Raw genomic sequence first — 17,521 nt, 5'->3', positions numbered from 1 at the left:
TTATAGAGAGAGTCCCACCATCAGGAAGCCTTTTATAGAGAGAGTCCCACCATCAGGAACACTTTTATAGAGAGAGTCCCACCATCAGGAATCCTTCATACAGAGTCTCACCATAAGAAACATTTTATAGAGAGTCCCACCATCAGGAACCCTTTTATATCGAGAGTCCCATCCTCAGGAACCCTTTTATAGAGAGTCCCACCATCAGGAGCCCTTTTATAGAGTCCCACCATCAGGAACCCTTTTATAGAGAGAGTCCCACCATCAGGAGACCTTTTATAGAGAGATTCCCACCGTCAGGAGCCCTTTTATAGAGAGAGTCCCACCATCAGAAACCCTTTTATAGAGAGTCCCACCATCAGGAACCCTTTTATAGAGAGTCCCACCATCAGAAACCCTTTTATGGAGAGAGTCCCACCATCAGGAACCCTTTTTTAGAGAGTCCCACCGTCAGTGAGCTCTTTTATAGAGAGTCCCACCATCAGAAACCCTTTTATAGAGACTCCCACCATCAGGAACCCTTTTGTAGAGAGTCCCACCGTCAGTGAGCTCTTTTATAGAGAGAGACCCACGATCAGAAACCCTTTTATAGAGAGTCCCACCATCAGGAACTCTTTTATAGAGAGTCCCACCATCAGAAACTCCTTTTATAGGGAGAGTCCCACCATCAGGAACTCTTTTATAGAGAGAGTCCCACCATCTAGAACCCTTTTATTGAGAGAGTCCCACCATCAGGAACACTTTTATAGAGAGAGTCCCACAATCAGGAGCCCTTTTATAGAGTGTCCCACCATCAGGAGCCCTTTTATAGAGTCCCACCATCAGGAACCCTTTTATAGAGAGAGTCCCACCATCAGGAGACCTTTTATAGAGAGATTCCCACCGTCAGGAGCCCTTTTATAGAGAGAGTCCCACCATCAGAAACCCTTTTATAGAGAGTCCCACCATCAGGAACCCTTTTATAGAGAGTCCCACCATCAGAAACCCTTTTATGGAGAGAGTCCCACCATCAGGAACCCTTTTTTAGAGAGTCCCACCGTCAGTGAGCTCTTTTATAGAGAGTCCCACCATCAGAAACCCTTTTATAGAGACTCCCACCATCAGGAACCCTTTTGTAGAGAGTCCCACCGTCAGTGAGCTCTTTTATAGAGAGAGACCCACGATCAGAAACCCTTTTATAGAGAGTCCCACCATCAGGAACTCTTTTATAGAGAGTCCCACCATCAGAAACTCCTTTTATAGGGAGAGTCCCACCATCAGGAACTCTTTTATAGAGAGAGTCCCACCATCTAGAACCCTTTTATAGAGAGTCCCACCATCAGAAACCCTTTTATAGAGAGTCCCACAATCAGGAGCCCTTTTATCGAGTGTCCCACCATCAGGAGCCATTTTATAGAGAGAGTCCCACCATCAGGAACCCTTTTATAGAGAGAGTCCCACCAACAAGAACACTTTTATAGAGAGAGTCCCACCGTCAGTGACCTCTTTTATAGAGAGAGTCCCACCAACAAAAAGCCTTTTCTAGAGAGTCCCACCATCAGGAACCCTTTTATAGGGAGAGTCCCACCATCAGGAACTCTTTTATAGAGAGAGTCCCACCATCAGAAACCCTTTTATAGAGAGTCCCACCATCAGAAACTCTTTTATAGTGAGAGTCCCACCATCAGGAAACCTTTTATAGAGAGTCCCACCGTCAGTGAGCTCTTTTATCGAGAGAGACCCACCATCAGAACCCCTTTTATGGAGAGTCCCACCATCAGGAACTCTTTTATAGAGAGAGTCCCACCATCAGAAACCCTTTTATAGAGAGTCCCACCATCAGGAACCCTTTTATAGAAAGTCCCACCGTCAGTGAGCTCTTTTATAGAGAGAGACCCACCATCGGAAACCCTTTTAGGGAGAGTCCCACCATCAGGAACTCTTTTATAGAGAGAGTCCCACCATCAGGAACCCTTTTATTGAGAAAGTCCCACCATCAGGAACACTTCTATAGAGAGAGTCCCACCATCAGCAACACTTTTATAGAGAGTCCCACCATCAGGAGCCCTTTTATAGAGTGTCGCACCATCAGGAGCCATTTTATAGAGAGAGTCCCACCATCAGGAACCCTTTTATAGAGAGAGTCCCACCAACAAGAACACTTTTATAGAGAGTCCCACCATCAGGAGCCCTTTTATAGAGAGTCCCACCATCAGGAACTCTTTTATAGAGAGAGTCCCACCATCAGAAACCCTTTTATAGAGAGTCCTACCATCAGGAACCCTTTTATAGAGAGTCCCACCGTCAGTGAGCTCTTTTATAGAGAGAGACCCACCATCGGAAACCCTTTTATAGAGAGTCCCACCATCAGGAACCCTTTTATAGAGAGTCCCGCCATCAGAAACCCTTTTATAGAGAGAGTCCCACAATCAGGAACCCTTTTATAGAGAGTCCCACCGTCAGTGAGCTCTTTTTTAGAGAGAGTCCCACCATCAGGAACCCGTTTATAGAGAGTCCCACCATCAGAAACCCTTTTATAGAGAGAGTCCCACCATCAGGAACCCTTTCATAGATTGACTCCCACCATCAGGATCTCTTTCATAGAGAGTCCCACCATCAGGAGCCCTTTTATAGAGTGTCGCACCATCAGGAGCCATTTTATAGAGAGAGTCCCCCATCAGGAACTCTTTTATAGAGAGTCCCACCATCAGGAAGCCTTTTATAGAGAGAGTCCCACCACCAGGAACACTTTTATAGAGAGAGTCCCACCATCAGGAACCCTTCATAGAGAGTCCCACCATAAGAAACATTTTATAGAGAGTCCCACCATCAGGAACCCTTTTATATCGAGAGTCCCACCATCAGGAACCCTTTTATAGAGAGAGTCCCACCATCAGGAGACCTTTTATAGAGAGATTCCCACCGTCAGGAGCCCTTTTATAGAGAGAGTCCCACCATCAGAAACCCTTTTATAGAGAGTCCCACCATCAGGAACCCTTTTATAGAGAGTCCCACCATCAGAAACCCTTTTATGGAGAGAGTCCCACCATCAGGAACCCTTTTTTAGAGAGTCCCACCGTCAGTGAGCTCTTTTATAGAGAGTCCCACCATCAGAAACCCTTTTATAGAGACTCCCACCATCAGGAACCCTTTTATAGAGAGTCCCACCGTCAGTGAGCTCTTTTATAGAGAGAGACCCACGATCAGAAACCCTTTTATAGAGAGTCCCACCATCAGGAACTCTTTTATAGAGAGTCCCACCATCAGAAACTCCTTTTATAGGGAGAGTCCCACCATCAGGAACTCTTTTATAGAGAGAGTCCCACCATCAGGAACCCTTTTATTGAGAGAGTCCCACCATCAGGAACACTTCTATAGAGAGAGTCCCACCATCAGCAACACTTTTATAGAGAGTCCCACAATCAGGAGCCCTTTTATAGAGTGTCCCACCATCAGGAGCCATTTTATAGAGAGAGTCCCACCATCAGGAACCCTTTTATTGAGAGAGTCCCACCAACAAGAACACTTTTATAGAGAGAGTCCCACCGTCAGTGACCTCTTTTATAGAGAGAGTCCCACCAACAAAAAGCCTTTTCTAGAGAGTCCCACCATCAGGAACCCTTTTATAGGGAGAGTCCCACCATCAGGAACTCTTTTATAGAGAGAGTCCCACCATCAGAAACCCTTTTATAGAGAGTCCCACCATCAGAAACTCTTTTATAGTGAGATTCCCACCATCAGGAAACCTTTTATAGAGAGTCCCACCGTCAGTGAGCTCTTTTATCGAGAGAGACCCACCATCAGAACCCCTTTTATGGAGAGTCCCACCATCAGGAACTCTTTTATAGAGAGAGTCCCACCATCAGAAACCCTTTTATAGAGAGTCCCACCATCAGGAACCCTTTTATAGAGAGTCCCACCGTCAGTGAGCTCTTTTATAGAGAGAGACCCACCATCGGAAACACTTTTATAGAGAGTCCCACCATCAGGAACCATTTTATAGAGAGTCCCGCCATCAGAAACCCTTTTATAGAGAGAGTCCCACAATCAGGAACCCTTTTATAGAGAGTCCCACCATCAGGAGCCCTTTTATAGAGAGAGTCCCACCATCAGGAACTCTTTTATAGAGAGTCCCACCATCAGGAATCCTTTTATAGAGAGAGTCCCACCATCAGGAACACTTTTATAGAGAGAGTCCCACCATCAGGAACCCTTCATAGAGAGTCCCACCATAAGAAACATTTTATAGAGAGTCCCACCATCAGGAACCCTTTTATATCGAGAGTCCCATCATCAGGAACCCTTTTATAGAGAGTCCCACCATCAGTAGCCCTTTTATACAGTCCCACCATCAGGAACCCTTTTATAGAGAGAGTCCCACCATCAGGAGACCTTTTATAGAGAGATTCCCACCGTCAGGAGCCCTTTTATAGAGAGAGTCCCACCATCAGAAACCCTTTTATAGAGAGTCCCACCATCAGGAACCCTTTTATAGAGAGTCCCACCATCAGAAACCCTTTTATGGAGAGAGTCCCACCATCAGGAACCCTTTTTTAGAGAGTGCAACCGTCAGTGAGCTCTTTTATAGAGAGTCCCACCATCAGAAACCCTTTTATAGAGACTCCCACCATCAGGAACCCTTTTATAGAGAGTCCCACCGTCAGTGAGCTCTTTTATAGAGAGAGACCCACGATCAGAAACCCTTTTATAGAGAGTCCCACCATCAGGAACTCTTTTATAGAGAGTCCCACCATCAGAAACTCCTTTTATAGGGAGAGTCCCACCATCAGGAACTCTTTTATAGAGAGAGTACCACAATCTAGAACCCTTTTATTGAGAGAGTCCCACCATCAGGAATACTTCTATAGAGCGAGTCCCACCATCAGCAACACTTTTATAGAGAGTCCCACAATCAGGAGCCCTTTTATAGAGTGTCCCAGCATCAGGAGCCATTTTATAGAGAGAGTCCCATCATCAGGAACCCTTTTATAGAGAGAGTCCCACCAACAAGAACACTTTTATAGAGAGAGTCCCACCGTCAGTGACCTCTTTTATAGAGAGAGTCCCACCAACAAAAAGCCTTTTCTAGAGAGTCCCACCATCAGGAACCCTTTTATAGGGAGAGTCCCACCATCAGGAACTCTTTTATAGAGAGAGTCCCACCATCAGAAACCCTTTTATAGAGAGTCCCACCATCAGAAACTCTTTTATAGTGAGAGTCCCACCATCAGGAAACCTTTTATAGAGAGTCCCACCGTCAGTGAGCTCTTTTATCGAGAGAGACCCACCATCAGAACCCCTTTTATGGAGAGTCCCACCATCAGGAACTCTTTTATAGAGAGAGTCCCACCATCAGAAACCCTTTTATAGAGAGTCCCACCATCAGGAACCCTTCTATAGAGAGTCCCACCGTCAGTGAGCTCTTTTATAGAGAGAGACCCACCATTGGAAACCCTTTTATAGAGAGTCCCACCATCAGGAACCCTTTTATAGAGAGTCCCGCCATCAGAAACCCTTTTATAGAGAGAGTCCCACAATCAGGAACCCTTTTATAGAGAGTCCCACCGTCAGTGAGCTCTTTTTTAGAGAGAGTCCCACCATCAGGAACACTTTTATAGAGAGAGTCCCACCATCAGGAACCCTTCATAGAGAGTCCCACCATAAGAAACATTTTATAGAGAGTCCCACCATCAGGAACCCTTTTATATCGAGAGTCCCATCATCAGGAACCCTTTTATAGAGAGTCCCACCATCAGTAGCCCTTTTATAGAGTCCCACCATCAGGAACCCTTTTATAGAGAGAGTCCCACCATCAGGAGACCTTTTATAGAGAGATTCCCACCGTCAGGAGCCCTTTTATCGAGAGAGTCCCACCATCAGAAACCCTTTTATAGAGAGTCCCACCATCAGGAACCCATTTATAGAGAGTCCCACCATCAGAAACCCTTTTATGGAGAGAGTCCCACCATCAGGAACCCTTTTTTGGAGAGTCCCACCGTCAGTGAGCTCTTTTATAGAGAGTCCCACCATCAGAAACCCTTTTATAGAGACTCCCACCATCAGGAACCCTTTTGTAGAGAGTCCCACCGTAAGTGAGCTCTTTTATAGACATAGACCCACGATCAGAACCCCTTTTATAGACAGTCCCACCATCAGGAACTCTTTTATAGAGAGTCCCACCATCAGAAACTCCTTTTATAGGGAGAGTCCCAGCATCAGGAACTCTTTTATAGAGAGAGTACCACCATCTAGAACCCTTTTATTGAGAGAGTCCCACCATCAGGAACACTTCTATAGAGAGAGTCCCACCATCAGCAACTCTTTTATAGAGAGTCCCACAATCAGGAGCCCTTTTATAGAGTGTCCCACCATCAGGAGCCATTTTATAGAGAGGGTCCCACCATCAGGAACCCTTTTATGGAGAGAGTCCCACCAACAAGAACACTTTTATAGAGAGAGTCCCACCGTCAGTGACCTCTTTTATAGAGAGAGTCCCACCAACAAAAAGCCTTTTCTAGAGAGTCCCACCATCAGGAACCCTTTTATAGGGAGAGTCCCACCATCAGGAACTCTTTTATAGAGAGAGTCCCACCATCAGAAACCCTTTTATAGAGAGTCCCACCATCAGAAACTCTTTTATAGAGAGAGTCCCACCATCAGGAACCCTTTTATTGAGAGAGTCCCACCATCAGGAACACTTCTATAGAGAGAGGCCCACCATCAGCAACACTTTTATAGAGAGTCCCACCATCAGGAGCCCTTTTATAGAGTGTCGCACCATCAGGAGCCATTTTATAGAGAGAGTCCCACCATCAGGAACCCTTTTATAGAGAGAGTCCCACCAACAAGAACACTTTTATAGAGAGTCCCACCATCAGGAGCCCTTTTATAGAGAGTCCCACACAGAGGAGCCCTTTTATAGAGAGAGTCCCACCATCAGAAACCCTTTTATAGAGAGTCCCACCGCAGAAACCCTTTTCTAGAGAGTCCCACCATCAGGAACCCTTTTATAGAGAGGGTCCCACCGTGAGGAACTCCTTTTATAGAGAGAGTCCCACCATCAGAAACTCCTTTTATAGAGAGAGTCCCACCATCAGGAAGCCTTTTATAGAGAGAGTCCCACCATCAGGAACACTTTTATAGAGAGAGTCCCACCATCAGGAATCCTTCATACAGAGTCTCACCATAAGAAACATTTTATAGAGAGTCCCACCATCAGGAACCCTTTTATATCGAGAGTCCCATCATCAGGAACCCTTTTATAGAGAGTCCCACCATCAGGAGCCCTTTTATAGAGTCCCACCATCAGGAACCCTTTTATAGAGAGAGTCCCACCATCAGGAGACCTTTTATAGAGAGATTCCCACCGTCAGGAGCCCTTTTATAGAGAGAGTCCCACCATCAGAAACCCTTTTATAGAGAGTCCCACCATCAGGAACCCTTTTATAGAGAGTCCCACCATCAGAAACCCTTTTATGGAGAGAGTCCCACCATCAGGAACCCTTTTTTAGAGAGTCCCACCGTCAGTGAGCTCTTTTATAGAGAGTCCCACCATCAGAAACCCTTTTATAGAGACTCCCACCATCAGGAACCCTTTTGTAGAGAGTCCCACCGTCAGTGAGCTCTTTTATAGAGAGAGACCCACGATCAGAAACCCTTTTATAGAGAGTCCCACCATCAGGAACTCTTTTATAGAGAGTCCCACCATCAGAAACTCCTTTTATAGGGAGAGTCCCACCATCAGGAACTCTTTTATAGAGAGAGTCCCACCATCTAGAACCCTTTTATTGAGAGAGTCCCACCATCAGGAACACTTTTATAGAGAGAGTCCCACAATCAGGAGCCCTTTTATAGAGTGTCCCACCATCAGGAGCCCTTTTATAGAGTCCCACCATCAGGAACCCTTTTATAGAGAGAGTCCCACCATCAGGAGACCTTTTATAGAGTGATTCCCACCGTCAGGAGCCCTTTTATAGAGAGAGTCCCACCATCAGAAACCCTTTTATAGAGAGTCCCACCATCAGGAACCCTTTTATAGAGAGTCCCACCATCAGAAACCCTTTTATGGAGAGAGTCCCACCATCAGGAACCCTTTTTTAGAGAGTCCCACCGTCAGTGAGCTCTTTTATAGAGAGTCCCACCATCAGAAACCCTTTTATAGAGACTCCCACCATCAGGAACCCTTTTGTAGAGAGTCCCACCGTCAGTGAGCTCTTTTATAGAGAGAGACCCACGATCAGAAACCCTTTTATAGAGAGTCCCACCATCAGGAACTCTTTTATAGAGAGTCCCACCATCAGAAACTCCTTTTATAGGGAGAGTCCCACCATCAGGAACTCTTTTATAGAGAGAGTCCCACCATCTAGAACCCTTTTATAGAGAGTCCCACCATCAGAAACCCTTTTATAGAGAGTCCCACAATCAGGAGCCCTTTTATCGAGTGTCCCACCATCAGGAGCCATTTTATAGAGAGAGTCCCACCATCAGGAACCCTTTTATAGAGAGAGTCCCACCAACAAGAACACTTTTATAGAGAGAGTCCCACCGTCAGTGACCTCTTTTATAGAGAGAGTCCCACCAACAAAAAGCCTTTTCTAGAGAGTCCCACCATCAGGAACCCTTTTATAGGGAGAGTCCCACCATCAGGAACTCTTTTATAGAGAGAGTCCCACCATCAGAAACCCTTTTATAGAGAGTCCCACCATCAGAAACTCTTTTATAGTGAGAGTCCCACCATCAGGAAACCTTTTATAGAGAGTCCCACCGTCAGTGAGCTCTTTTATCGAGAGAGACCCACCATCAGAACCCCTTTTATGGAGAGTCCCACCATCAGGAACTCTTTTATAGAGAGAGTCCCACCATCAGAAACCCTTTTATAGAGAGTCCCACCATCAGGAACCCTTTTATAGAGAGTCCCACCGTCAGTGAGCTCTTTTATAGAGAGAGACCCACCATCGGAAACCCTTTTAGGGAGAGTCCCACCATCAGGAACTCTTTTATAGAGAGAGTCCCACCATCAGGAACCCTTTTATTGAGAAAGTCCCACCATCAGGAACACTTCTATAGAGAGAGTCCCACCATCAGCAACACTTTTATAGAGAGTCCCACCATCAGGAGCCCTTTTATAGAGTGTCGCACCATCAGGAGCCATTTTATAGAGAGAGTCCCACCATCAGGAACCCTTTTATAGAGAGAGTCCCACCAACAAGAACACTTTTATAGAGAGTCCCACCATCAGGAGCCCTTTTATAGAGAGTCCCACACAGAGGAGCCCTTTTATAGAGAGAGTCCCACCATCAGAAACCCTTTTATAGAGAGTCCCACCGCAGAAACCCTTTTCTAGAGAGTCCCACCATCAGGAACCCTTTTATAGAGAGGGTCCCACCGTGAGGAACTCCTTTTATAGAGAGAGTCCCACCATCAGAAACTCCTTTTATAGAGAGAGTCCCACCGTCAGGAAGCCTTTCTTCGACTGTCCCACCATCAGGAACCCTTTTATATCGAGAGTCCCATCATCAGGAACCCTTTTATAGAGAGTCCCACCATCAGTAGCCCTTTTATAGAGTCCCACCATCAGGAACCCTTTTATAGAGAGAGTCCCACCATCAGGAGACCTTTTATAGAGAGATTCCCACCGTCAGGAGCCCTTTTATAGAGAGAGTCCCACCATCAGAAACCCTTTTATAGAGAGTCCCACCATCAGGAACCCATTTATAGAGAGTCCCACCATCAGAAACCCTTTTATGGAGAGAGTCCCACCATCAGGAACCCTTTTTTGGAGAGTCCCACCGTCAGTGAGCTCTTTTATAGAGAGTCCCACCATCAGAAACCCTTTTATAGAGACTCCCACCATCAGGAACCCTTTTGTAGAGAGTCCCACCGTCAGTGAGCTCTTTTATAGACAGAGACCCACGATCAGAACCCCTTTTATAGACAGTCCCACCATCAGGAACTCTTTTATAGAGAGTCCCACCATCAGAAACTCCTTTTATAGGGAGAGTCCCAGCATCAGGAACTCTTTTATAGAGAGAGTACCACCATCTAGAACCCTTTTATTGAGAGAGTCCCACCATCAGGAACACTTCTATAGAGAGAGTCCCACCATCAGCAACACTTTTATAGAGAGTCCCACAATCAGGAGCCCTTTTATAGAGTGTCCCACCATCAGGAGCCATTTTATAGAGAGAGTCCCACCATCAGGAACCCTTTTATAGAGAGAGTCCCACCAACAAGAACACTTTTATAGAGAGAGTCCCACCGTCAGTGACCTCTTTTATAGAGAGAGTCCCACCAACAAAAAGCCTTTTCTAGAGAGTCCCACCATCAGGAACCCTTTTATAGGGAGAGTCCCACCATCAGGAACTCTTTTATAGAGAGAGTCCCACCATCAGAAACCCTTTTATAGAGAGTCCCACCATCAGAAACTCTTTTATAGTGAGAGTCCCACCATCAGGAAACCTTTTATAGAGAGTCCCACCGTCAGTGAGCTCTTTTATCGAGAGAGACCCACCATCAGAACCCCTTTTATGGAGAGTCCCACCATCAGGAACTCTTTTATAGAGAGAGTCCCACCATCAGAAACCCTTTTATAGAGAGTCCCACCATCAGGAACCCTTTTATAGAGAGTCCCAACGTCAGTGAGCTCTTTTATAGAGAGAGACCCACCATTGGAAACCCTTTTATAGAGAGTCCCACCATCAGGAACCCTTTTATAGAGAGTCCCGCCATCAGAAACCCTTTTATAGAGAGAGTCCCACAATCAGGAACCCTTTTATAGAGAGTCCCACCGTCAGTGAGCTCTTTTTTAGAGAGAGTCCCACCATCAGGAACACTTTTATAGAGAGAGTCCCACCATCAGGAACCCTTCATAGAGAGTCCCACCATAAGAAACATTTTATAGAGAGTCCCACCATCAGGAACCCTTTTATATCGAGAGTCCCATCATCAGGAACCCTTTTATAGAGAGTCCCACCATCAGTAGCCCTTTTATAGAGTCCCACCATCAGGAACCCTTTTATAGAGAGAGTCCCACCATCAGGAGACCTTTTATAGAGAGATTCCCACCGTCAGGAGCCCTTTTATAGAGAGAGTCCCACCATCAGAAACCCTTTTATAGAGAGTCCCACCATCAGGAACCCATTTATAGAGAGTCCCACCATCAGAAACCCTTTTATGGAGAGAGTCCCACCATCAGGAACCCTTTTTTGGAGAGTCCCACCGTCAGTGAGCTCTTTTATAGAGAGTCCCACCATCAGAAACCCTTTTATAGAGACTCCCACCATCAGGAACCCTTTTGTAGAGAGTCCCACCGTCAGTGAGCTCTTTTATAGACAGAGACCCACGATCAGAACCCCTTTTATAGACAGTCCCACCATCAGGAACTCTTTTATAGAGAGTCCCACCATCAGAAACTCCTTTTATAGGGAGAGTCCCAGCATCAGGAACTCTTTTATAGAGAGAGTACCACCATCTAGAACCCTTTTATTGAGAGAGTCCCACCATCAGGAACACTTCTATAGAGAGAGTCCCACCATCAGCAACACTTTTATAGAGAGTCCCACAATCAGGAGCCCTTTTATAGAGTGTCCCACCATCAGGAGCCATTTTATAGAGAGAGTCCCACCATCAGGAACCCTTTTATAGAGAGAGTCCCACCAACAAGAACACTTTTATAGAGAGAGTCCCACCGTCAGTGACCTCTTTTATAGAGAGAGTCCCACCAACAAAAAGCCTTTTCTAGAGAGTCCCACCATCAGGAACCCTTTTATAGGGAGAGTCCCACCATCAGGAACTCTTTTATAGAGAGAGTCCCACCATCAGAAACCCTTTTATAGAGAGTCCCACCATCAGAAACTCTTTTATAGTGAGAGTCCCACCATCAGGAAACCTTTTATAGAGAGTCCCACCGTCAGTGAGCTCTTTTATCGAGAGAGACCCACCATCAGAACCCCTTTTATGGAGAGTCCCACCATCAGGAACTCTTTTATAGAGAGAGTCCCACCATCAGAAACCCTTTTATAGAGAGTCCCACCATCAGGAACCCTTTTATAGAGAGTCCCACCGTCAGTGAGCTCTTTTATAGAGAGAGACCCACCATTGGAAACCCTTTTATAGAGAGTCCCACCATCAGGAACCCTTTTATAGAGAGTCCCGCCATCAGAAACCCTTTTATAGAGAGAGTCCCACAATCAGGAACCCTTTTATAGAGAGTCCCACCGTCAGTGAGCTCTTTTTTAGAGAGAGTCCCACCATCAGGAACCCTTTTATAGAGAGTCCCACCATCAGAAACTCTTTTATAGAGAGAGTCCCACCATCAGGAACCCTTTCATAGATTGACTCCCACCATCAGGAACTCTTTTATAGAGAGTCCCACCATCAGGAATCCTTTTATAGAGAGAGTCCCACCATCAGGAACACTTTTATAGAGAGAGTCCCACCATCAGGAACCCTTCATAGAGAGTCCCACCATAAGAAACATTTTATAGAGAGTCCCACCATCAGGAACCCTTTTATATCGAGAGTCCCATCATCAGGAACCCTTTTCGAGAGTCCCACCATCAGTAGCCCTTTTATAGAGTCCCACCATCAGGAACCCTTTTATAGAGAGAGTCCCACCATCAGGAGACCTTTTATAGAGAGATTCCCACCGTCAGGAGCCCTTTTATAGAGAGAGTCCCACCATCAGAAACCCTTTTATAGAGAGTCCCACCATCAGGAACCCTTTTATAGAGAGTCCCACCATCAGAAACCCTTTTATGGAGAGAGTCCCACCATCAGGAACCCTTTTTTAGAGAGTCCCACCGTCAGTTAGCTCTTTTATAGAGAGTCCCACCATCAGAAACCCTTTTATAGAGACTCCCACCATCAGGAACCCTTTTATAGAGAGTCCCACCGTCAGTGAGCTCTTTTATAGAGAGAGACCCACGATCAGAAACCCTTTTATAGAGAGTCCCACCGTCAGGACCCTTTTATAGAGAGAGTCCCACCATCAGGAACCCTTTTATATAGAGTCCCACCATCAGGAACCCTTTTATGGAGAGAGTCCCACCATCAGGAACACTTTTATAGAGAGAGTCCCACCATCAGGAACTCTTTTATCGAGAGTCCCACCATCAGGAACTCTTTTATAGAGAGAGTCCCACCATCAGGGAGCCCTTTTATAGAGAGAGTCCCACCATCAGGAGCCCTTTTATAGAGAGAGTCCCACCATCAGGAACCCTTTGTTAGAGAGAGTCCCACCATTAGTGAGCCCTTTTGTAGAATGTCCCACCATCAGAAACTCTTTTATAGAGAGTCCCACCATCAGGAACCCTTTTATAGAGAGTCCCACCATTAGGAACACTTTTATAGAGAGTCCCACCATCAGGAACCCTTTTATAGAGAGAGTCCCACCGTCAGGACCCTTTTATAGAGAGAGTCCCACCATCAGGAAACCTTTTATAGAGAGGGTCCCACCATCAGGAACCCTTTTATAGAAAGATTCCCACCATCAGGAACACTTTTATAGTGAGTCCCACCATCAGGAACCCTTTTATAGAGAGAATCCCACCATCAGGAAGCCTTTTAGAGAGAGAGTCCCACCATCAGGAACTCTTTTCTAGCGAGTCCCACCATCAGGAACCCTTTTATGGAGAGAGTCCCACCATCAGGAACACTTTTATAGAGAGAGTCCCACCATCTGGAACTCTTTTCTCGAGAGTCCCACCATCAGGAACTCTTTTATAGAGAGAGTCCCACCATCAGGGAGCCCTTTTATAGAGAAAGTCCCACCATCAGGAGCCCTTTTATAGAGAGAGTCCCACCATCAGTGAGCCCTTTTGTAGAAAGTCCCACCATCAGAAACTCTTTTATAGAGAGAGTCCCACCATCAGGAACACTTTTATAGAGAGAGTCCCACCATCAGGAACCCTTTTATAGAGAGTCCCACCATCAGGAACACTTTTATAGAGAGTCCCACCATCAGGAACTACTTTATAGAGAGAGTCCCACCATCAGAAACCCTTTTATAGAGAGAGTCCCATCATCAGGAACCCTTTTATAGAGAGAGTCCCACCATCAGGAACCCTTTTATAGAAAGAGTCCCACCATCAGGAACACTTTTATAGTGAGTCCCACCATCAGGAACCCTTTTATAGAGAGAATCCCACCATCAGGAAGCCTTTTAGAGAGAGAGTCCCACCATCAGGAACTCTTTTCTAGCGAGTCCCACCATCAGGAACCCTTTTATAGAGATAGTCCCATCATCAGGAACCCTTTTATAGAGAGAGTCCCACCATCAGGAGCCCTTTTATAGAGAGTCCCACCATCAGGAACCCTTTTATAGAGAGAGTCCCACCATCAGGAACTCTTTTATAGAGAGTCCCACCATCAGGGAGCCCTTTTATAGAGAGTCCCACCATCAGGTAGCCCTTTTATAGAGAGTTTCTGGTGTATTTACATCATTGGTTCAGGGTGGGACCTGCATCTTCTAATCAGTATTCCAACCCCCTCCCACCACCGTCAGCAACCTTCACACGTTTTCCTGGGTAGAGGGAAGATGCACCTGTGCGGGGTGCATGCCTAGTGAGATCAGTGCTATAATGCAGCGGGGTGGGAGGGGGGGGGGAGGCGGAGGGGGGGGGGGGCGCGGTAGAGTCACATTTTTGGTGGGATTTGAGGATGCACTGAAACAATTTGGGGGAATTTAATGGGGGAGGAACAGCCATGAAGATCTGCCGGGAAGTTTCAAGTTGGGTGTCAGACCAAACCAAACTCTAACATGGAACAGTTGTCAGAGCTGAGGTGATAAGGCAGCGAAGTGACCATCACTGGAACCTCTCCCTTCCAAAGTGGTCTCAGCACACTGTCTTAGTTACGCCAGTGTTTTCCACCACCCATCTCCCTGGGGTTGGTGGGTTTTATGATGTTGAGTGGCCTAGTTCTCTGCTGCTGGTATGGATGGAGATGTAACCAGAGGCCTCACAGTCTACTTTGTTTTCATTTTCAGCTGTATATGAAACAATGTAATGAGTCTGAGGAGGTGAAATATATTGATAATACAGGCCAGGGGAGATTGCCTCCTTCAGAGGGACTTTTTTTGAATGAAGAATATTGGGCGAATGAAAGAGCTCTTCAGCTTATTAGCCCATTGGCTGTAACAGACCAGCTACAAATTGGACATGACTGAATTTAAATTCCCTTCCTCTGGGAATTTTCCTCAGCCCAACTGAATGTAGCTACTGAGCTGTTAGCCTCAGTGGAGAAAGAAGCAGATTTAACGTTTCAGGTGAGTGACTGTTAACCTAACAGAAGGTCATCAACCAGAAACATTAACTCTGTTTCTCCCTTCACAGTTGCTGCCAGACCTGCTGAGTATTTCCAGCAGTTTCTGTTATTATTTCAGATTTCTAGCATCTGCAGTATTTTGTACGAGTTGTCAGCATTAGAATGGTGATGATTACGGTAATTTGCAGTATTAGTATGAATCCCAGGGAGGGTTTCAGTGGACATTGGTTGACTTCTCCGATCATGCCCTCAGGGCCTACCTGTGTGGAACTGGAACTTCAGAAATGGCTCCATGTTGGTCTTTTCTCTTGCATCCATCGTGACTCCACCTGATTGCACTGCAGGTTGGACTGGGGAGGTGTTTCTCTGGAATAGGACAGGGCTGCTGCTCACATATCTGGATGAAGGGAATATTGGTGTCGGTTCTTGGATACCTGCAAAATCCAAGCCCAAGAGGCTGCTCTCGTCAGTGAATGCGACAGCTTTATAAATACAATACAATTTATAAATACAATCAATTCTAGGAAACAAATGAAGCTCGGTTCCAAGATAACGATCAATCATCACCTTACGTTGAAATGTTAATCTTAACTTAATGAATTAACAGTAAGACCAAACTGTTATAACAGCAAATCTTAGAATCCCTGCAATACAAGAGGCCAATCAGCCCATCAAGTCTGCGCTGGCCCAATGCTCAATATATGCAACATTGATTGCTGATCCAAAACAAGGTCTAAAAAGGTTTAAATATTCAGTTTAAAGTCAAGGTTAGGAATGTGTTATATTGCTAGAGAAAGCCATTGAAACACAGTATAAATAGTTCCTATCTAATACCACTATAGGAGCAGCATATGCATCAAGGCAACAGTGGTTCAAGGGGAAAGACTATTCCTTCTCAGGTCAACCGGGGATGGACAATAAATTAAGGTCGAGATTTTGGGGCCCTCGCTGGCTGGCGGGATATTACAGTCATGCGGAAGTAAACAGCAATTTAATTAGGGCACTGCTTGCGCTGGGAGAGCGGGTGTGGTGATATGCTGTGGCAGGACTGTACAATCCTGGTCTAAGTCTTGCCAGAGCTGCTCAGGTTCTTTACAATTATAATCATCTTTTTTTTTTTAAAACACCAATTGCAAAGGAAATACTCATCCATGATGAGAATATGAGTATCTGGGATTGATTGTGTCTGGGATTGTGCTTAATTAGGACTAAACGTCTTTTAATCTACATCCACCTATGCCCGATTTTGAATATTTAAATCTGATTGAGTTCTAATCGCATGTCCTATCTTCATTTATTTCTATCTCTGAAATATTCAGCTTAGCTGCATTCTGGAGAAACCACCATCCACACTCATTACTTGTCTTCTTCCATGGCCTCCTGAGTTTCTCCCCACTCAAAATCTGACTCATTCAAAACTCACTGCTGCATTATTAAATCCCACCCACCACACCATTGTGCGGAGTCAGAGATATTGGTCCTTGCTTTCAAATTTTTCTGAGGCACTTCTTCGTCCTTTCACTGTAACCCTAGCCATTGCAATGTCCCTGCCTGTGCCTTTCAGTCCTTCAACTCTAATCTCCTGTGCAACTGAAGGATCTCTCAGCATAATAGATGGGAAGTTAGGAACCCATTGTTAAAGGGCTTATTATTGTTTGGAGATGACACCACACAACAAGAATACAGTTTTGTAATGGAATGTAGTTACAATTGAAGCAGCAACAAATAAACAGTCCGGATTGCTTAGAGAGAACATTGTGACCCATGTACTATCTTCAATCATCCTTAATTCTTCCGTGACAGTCCATGGTATGAATGCTTAAATTATTACTGGTTTATCTGTTGATCTGCATTATGTAGCTGCCTAAAATATGTCAGTGTACTGAATCCAAGTTGAGTTTGCATATGACCTGGATTTTCACAGAATCATAAAGACTCCAGGGACCTTTAAAAATTGGGGTGGGACTGGAACTGGACGTCCCACCTCCATTTATAATAGATCCTGGGCGAGATTCTCCACCCCCAGGATACCTGGTATGTGTTCCCCGATGGGACGAAGAATCGGGTGTTGGGGGGGAACAAAGATTGGGATTGGCGACCGAACACCATGCTCCGACTCCTCGCTGGCAGCAAGAACGAGGTCCACGATACGTGCTGGCGGGTGGAAGTAATTAAATGCAAATGCATCTTAATGACCTATTTGCATTTGTTTAATGGGCCTGGCGCCCTATGCTCTGATTGTCCGGTCCCCGTGGCCGCGAATCACATGGGCACTGAT

The 17,521-nt window shown here is 45.6% G+C and overlaps 1 protein-coding gene across 2 annotated transcripts in view; it reads right to left on the bottom strand.

The window, feature by feature from the left end:
* LOC140393961 (transcription factor ETV7-like) overlaps nucleotides 1-17,521 on the bottom strand; it is a 160,997-nt gene that overhangs the window by 80,587 nt on the left and 62,889 nt on the right. For both annotated transcript variants that reach the window (XM_072480655.1, XM_072480656.1), the window contains exon 4: nucleotides 15,504-15,677. In XM_072480655.1, coding sequence (XP_072336756.1) covers nucleotides 15,504-15,677 — 174 coding nt within the window. The remainder of the gene's footprint in view (nucleotides 1-15,503; nucleotides 15,678-17,521) is intronic.

Source organism: Scyliorhinus torazame, chromosome 17 (assembly GCF_047496885.1).
Source record: "Scyliorhinus torazame isolate Kashiwa2021f chromosome 17, sScyTor2.1, whole genome shotgun sequence".
Classification (NCBI taxonomy): domain Eukaryota; kingdom Metazoa; phylum Chordata; class Chondrichthyes; order Carcharhiniformes; family Scyliorhinidae; genus Scyliorhinus; species Scyliorhinus torazame.
The sequence above is the reverse complement of the archived record's forward strand: the minus strand, read 5'-3'. Positions and strand labels throughout refer to the sequence as shown.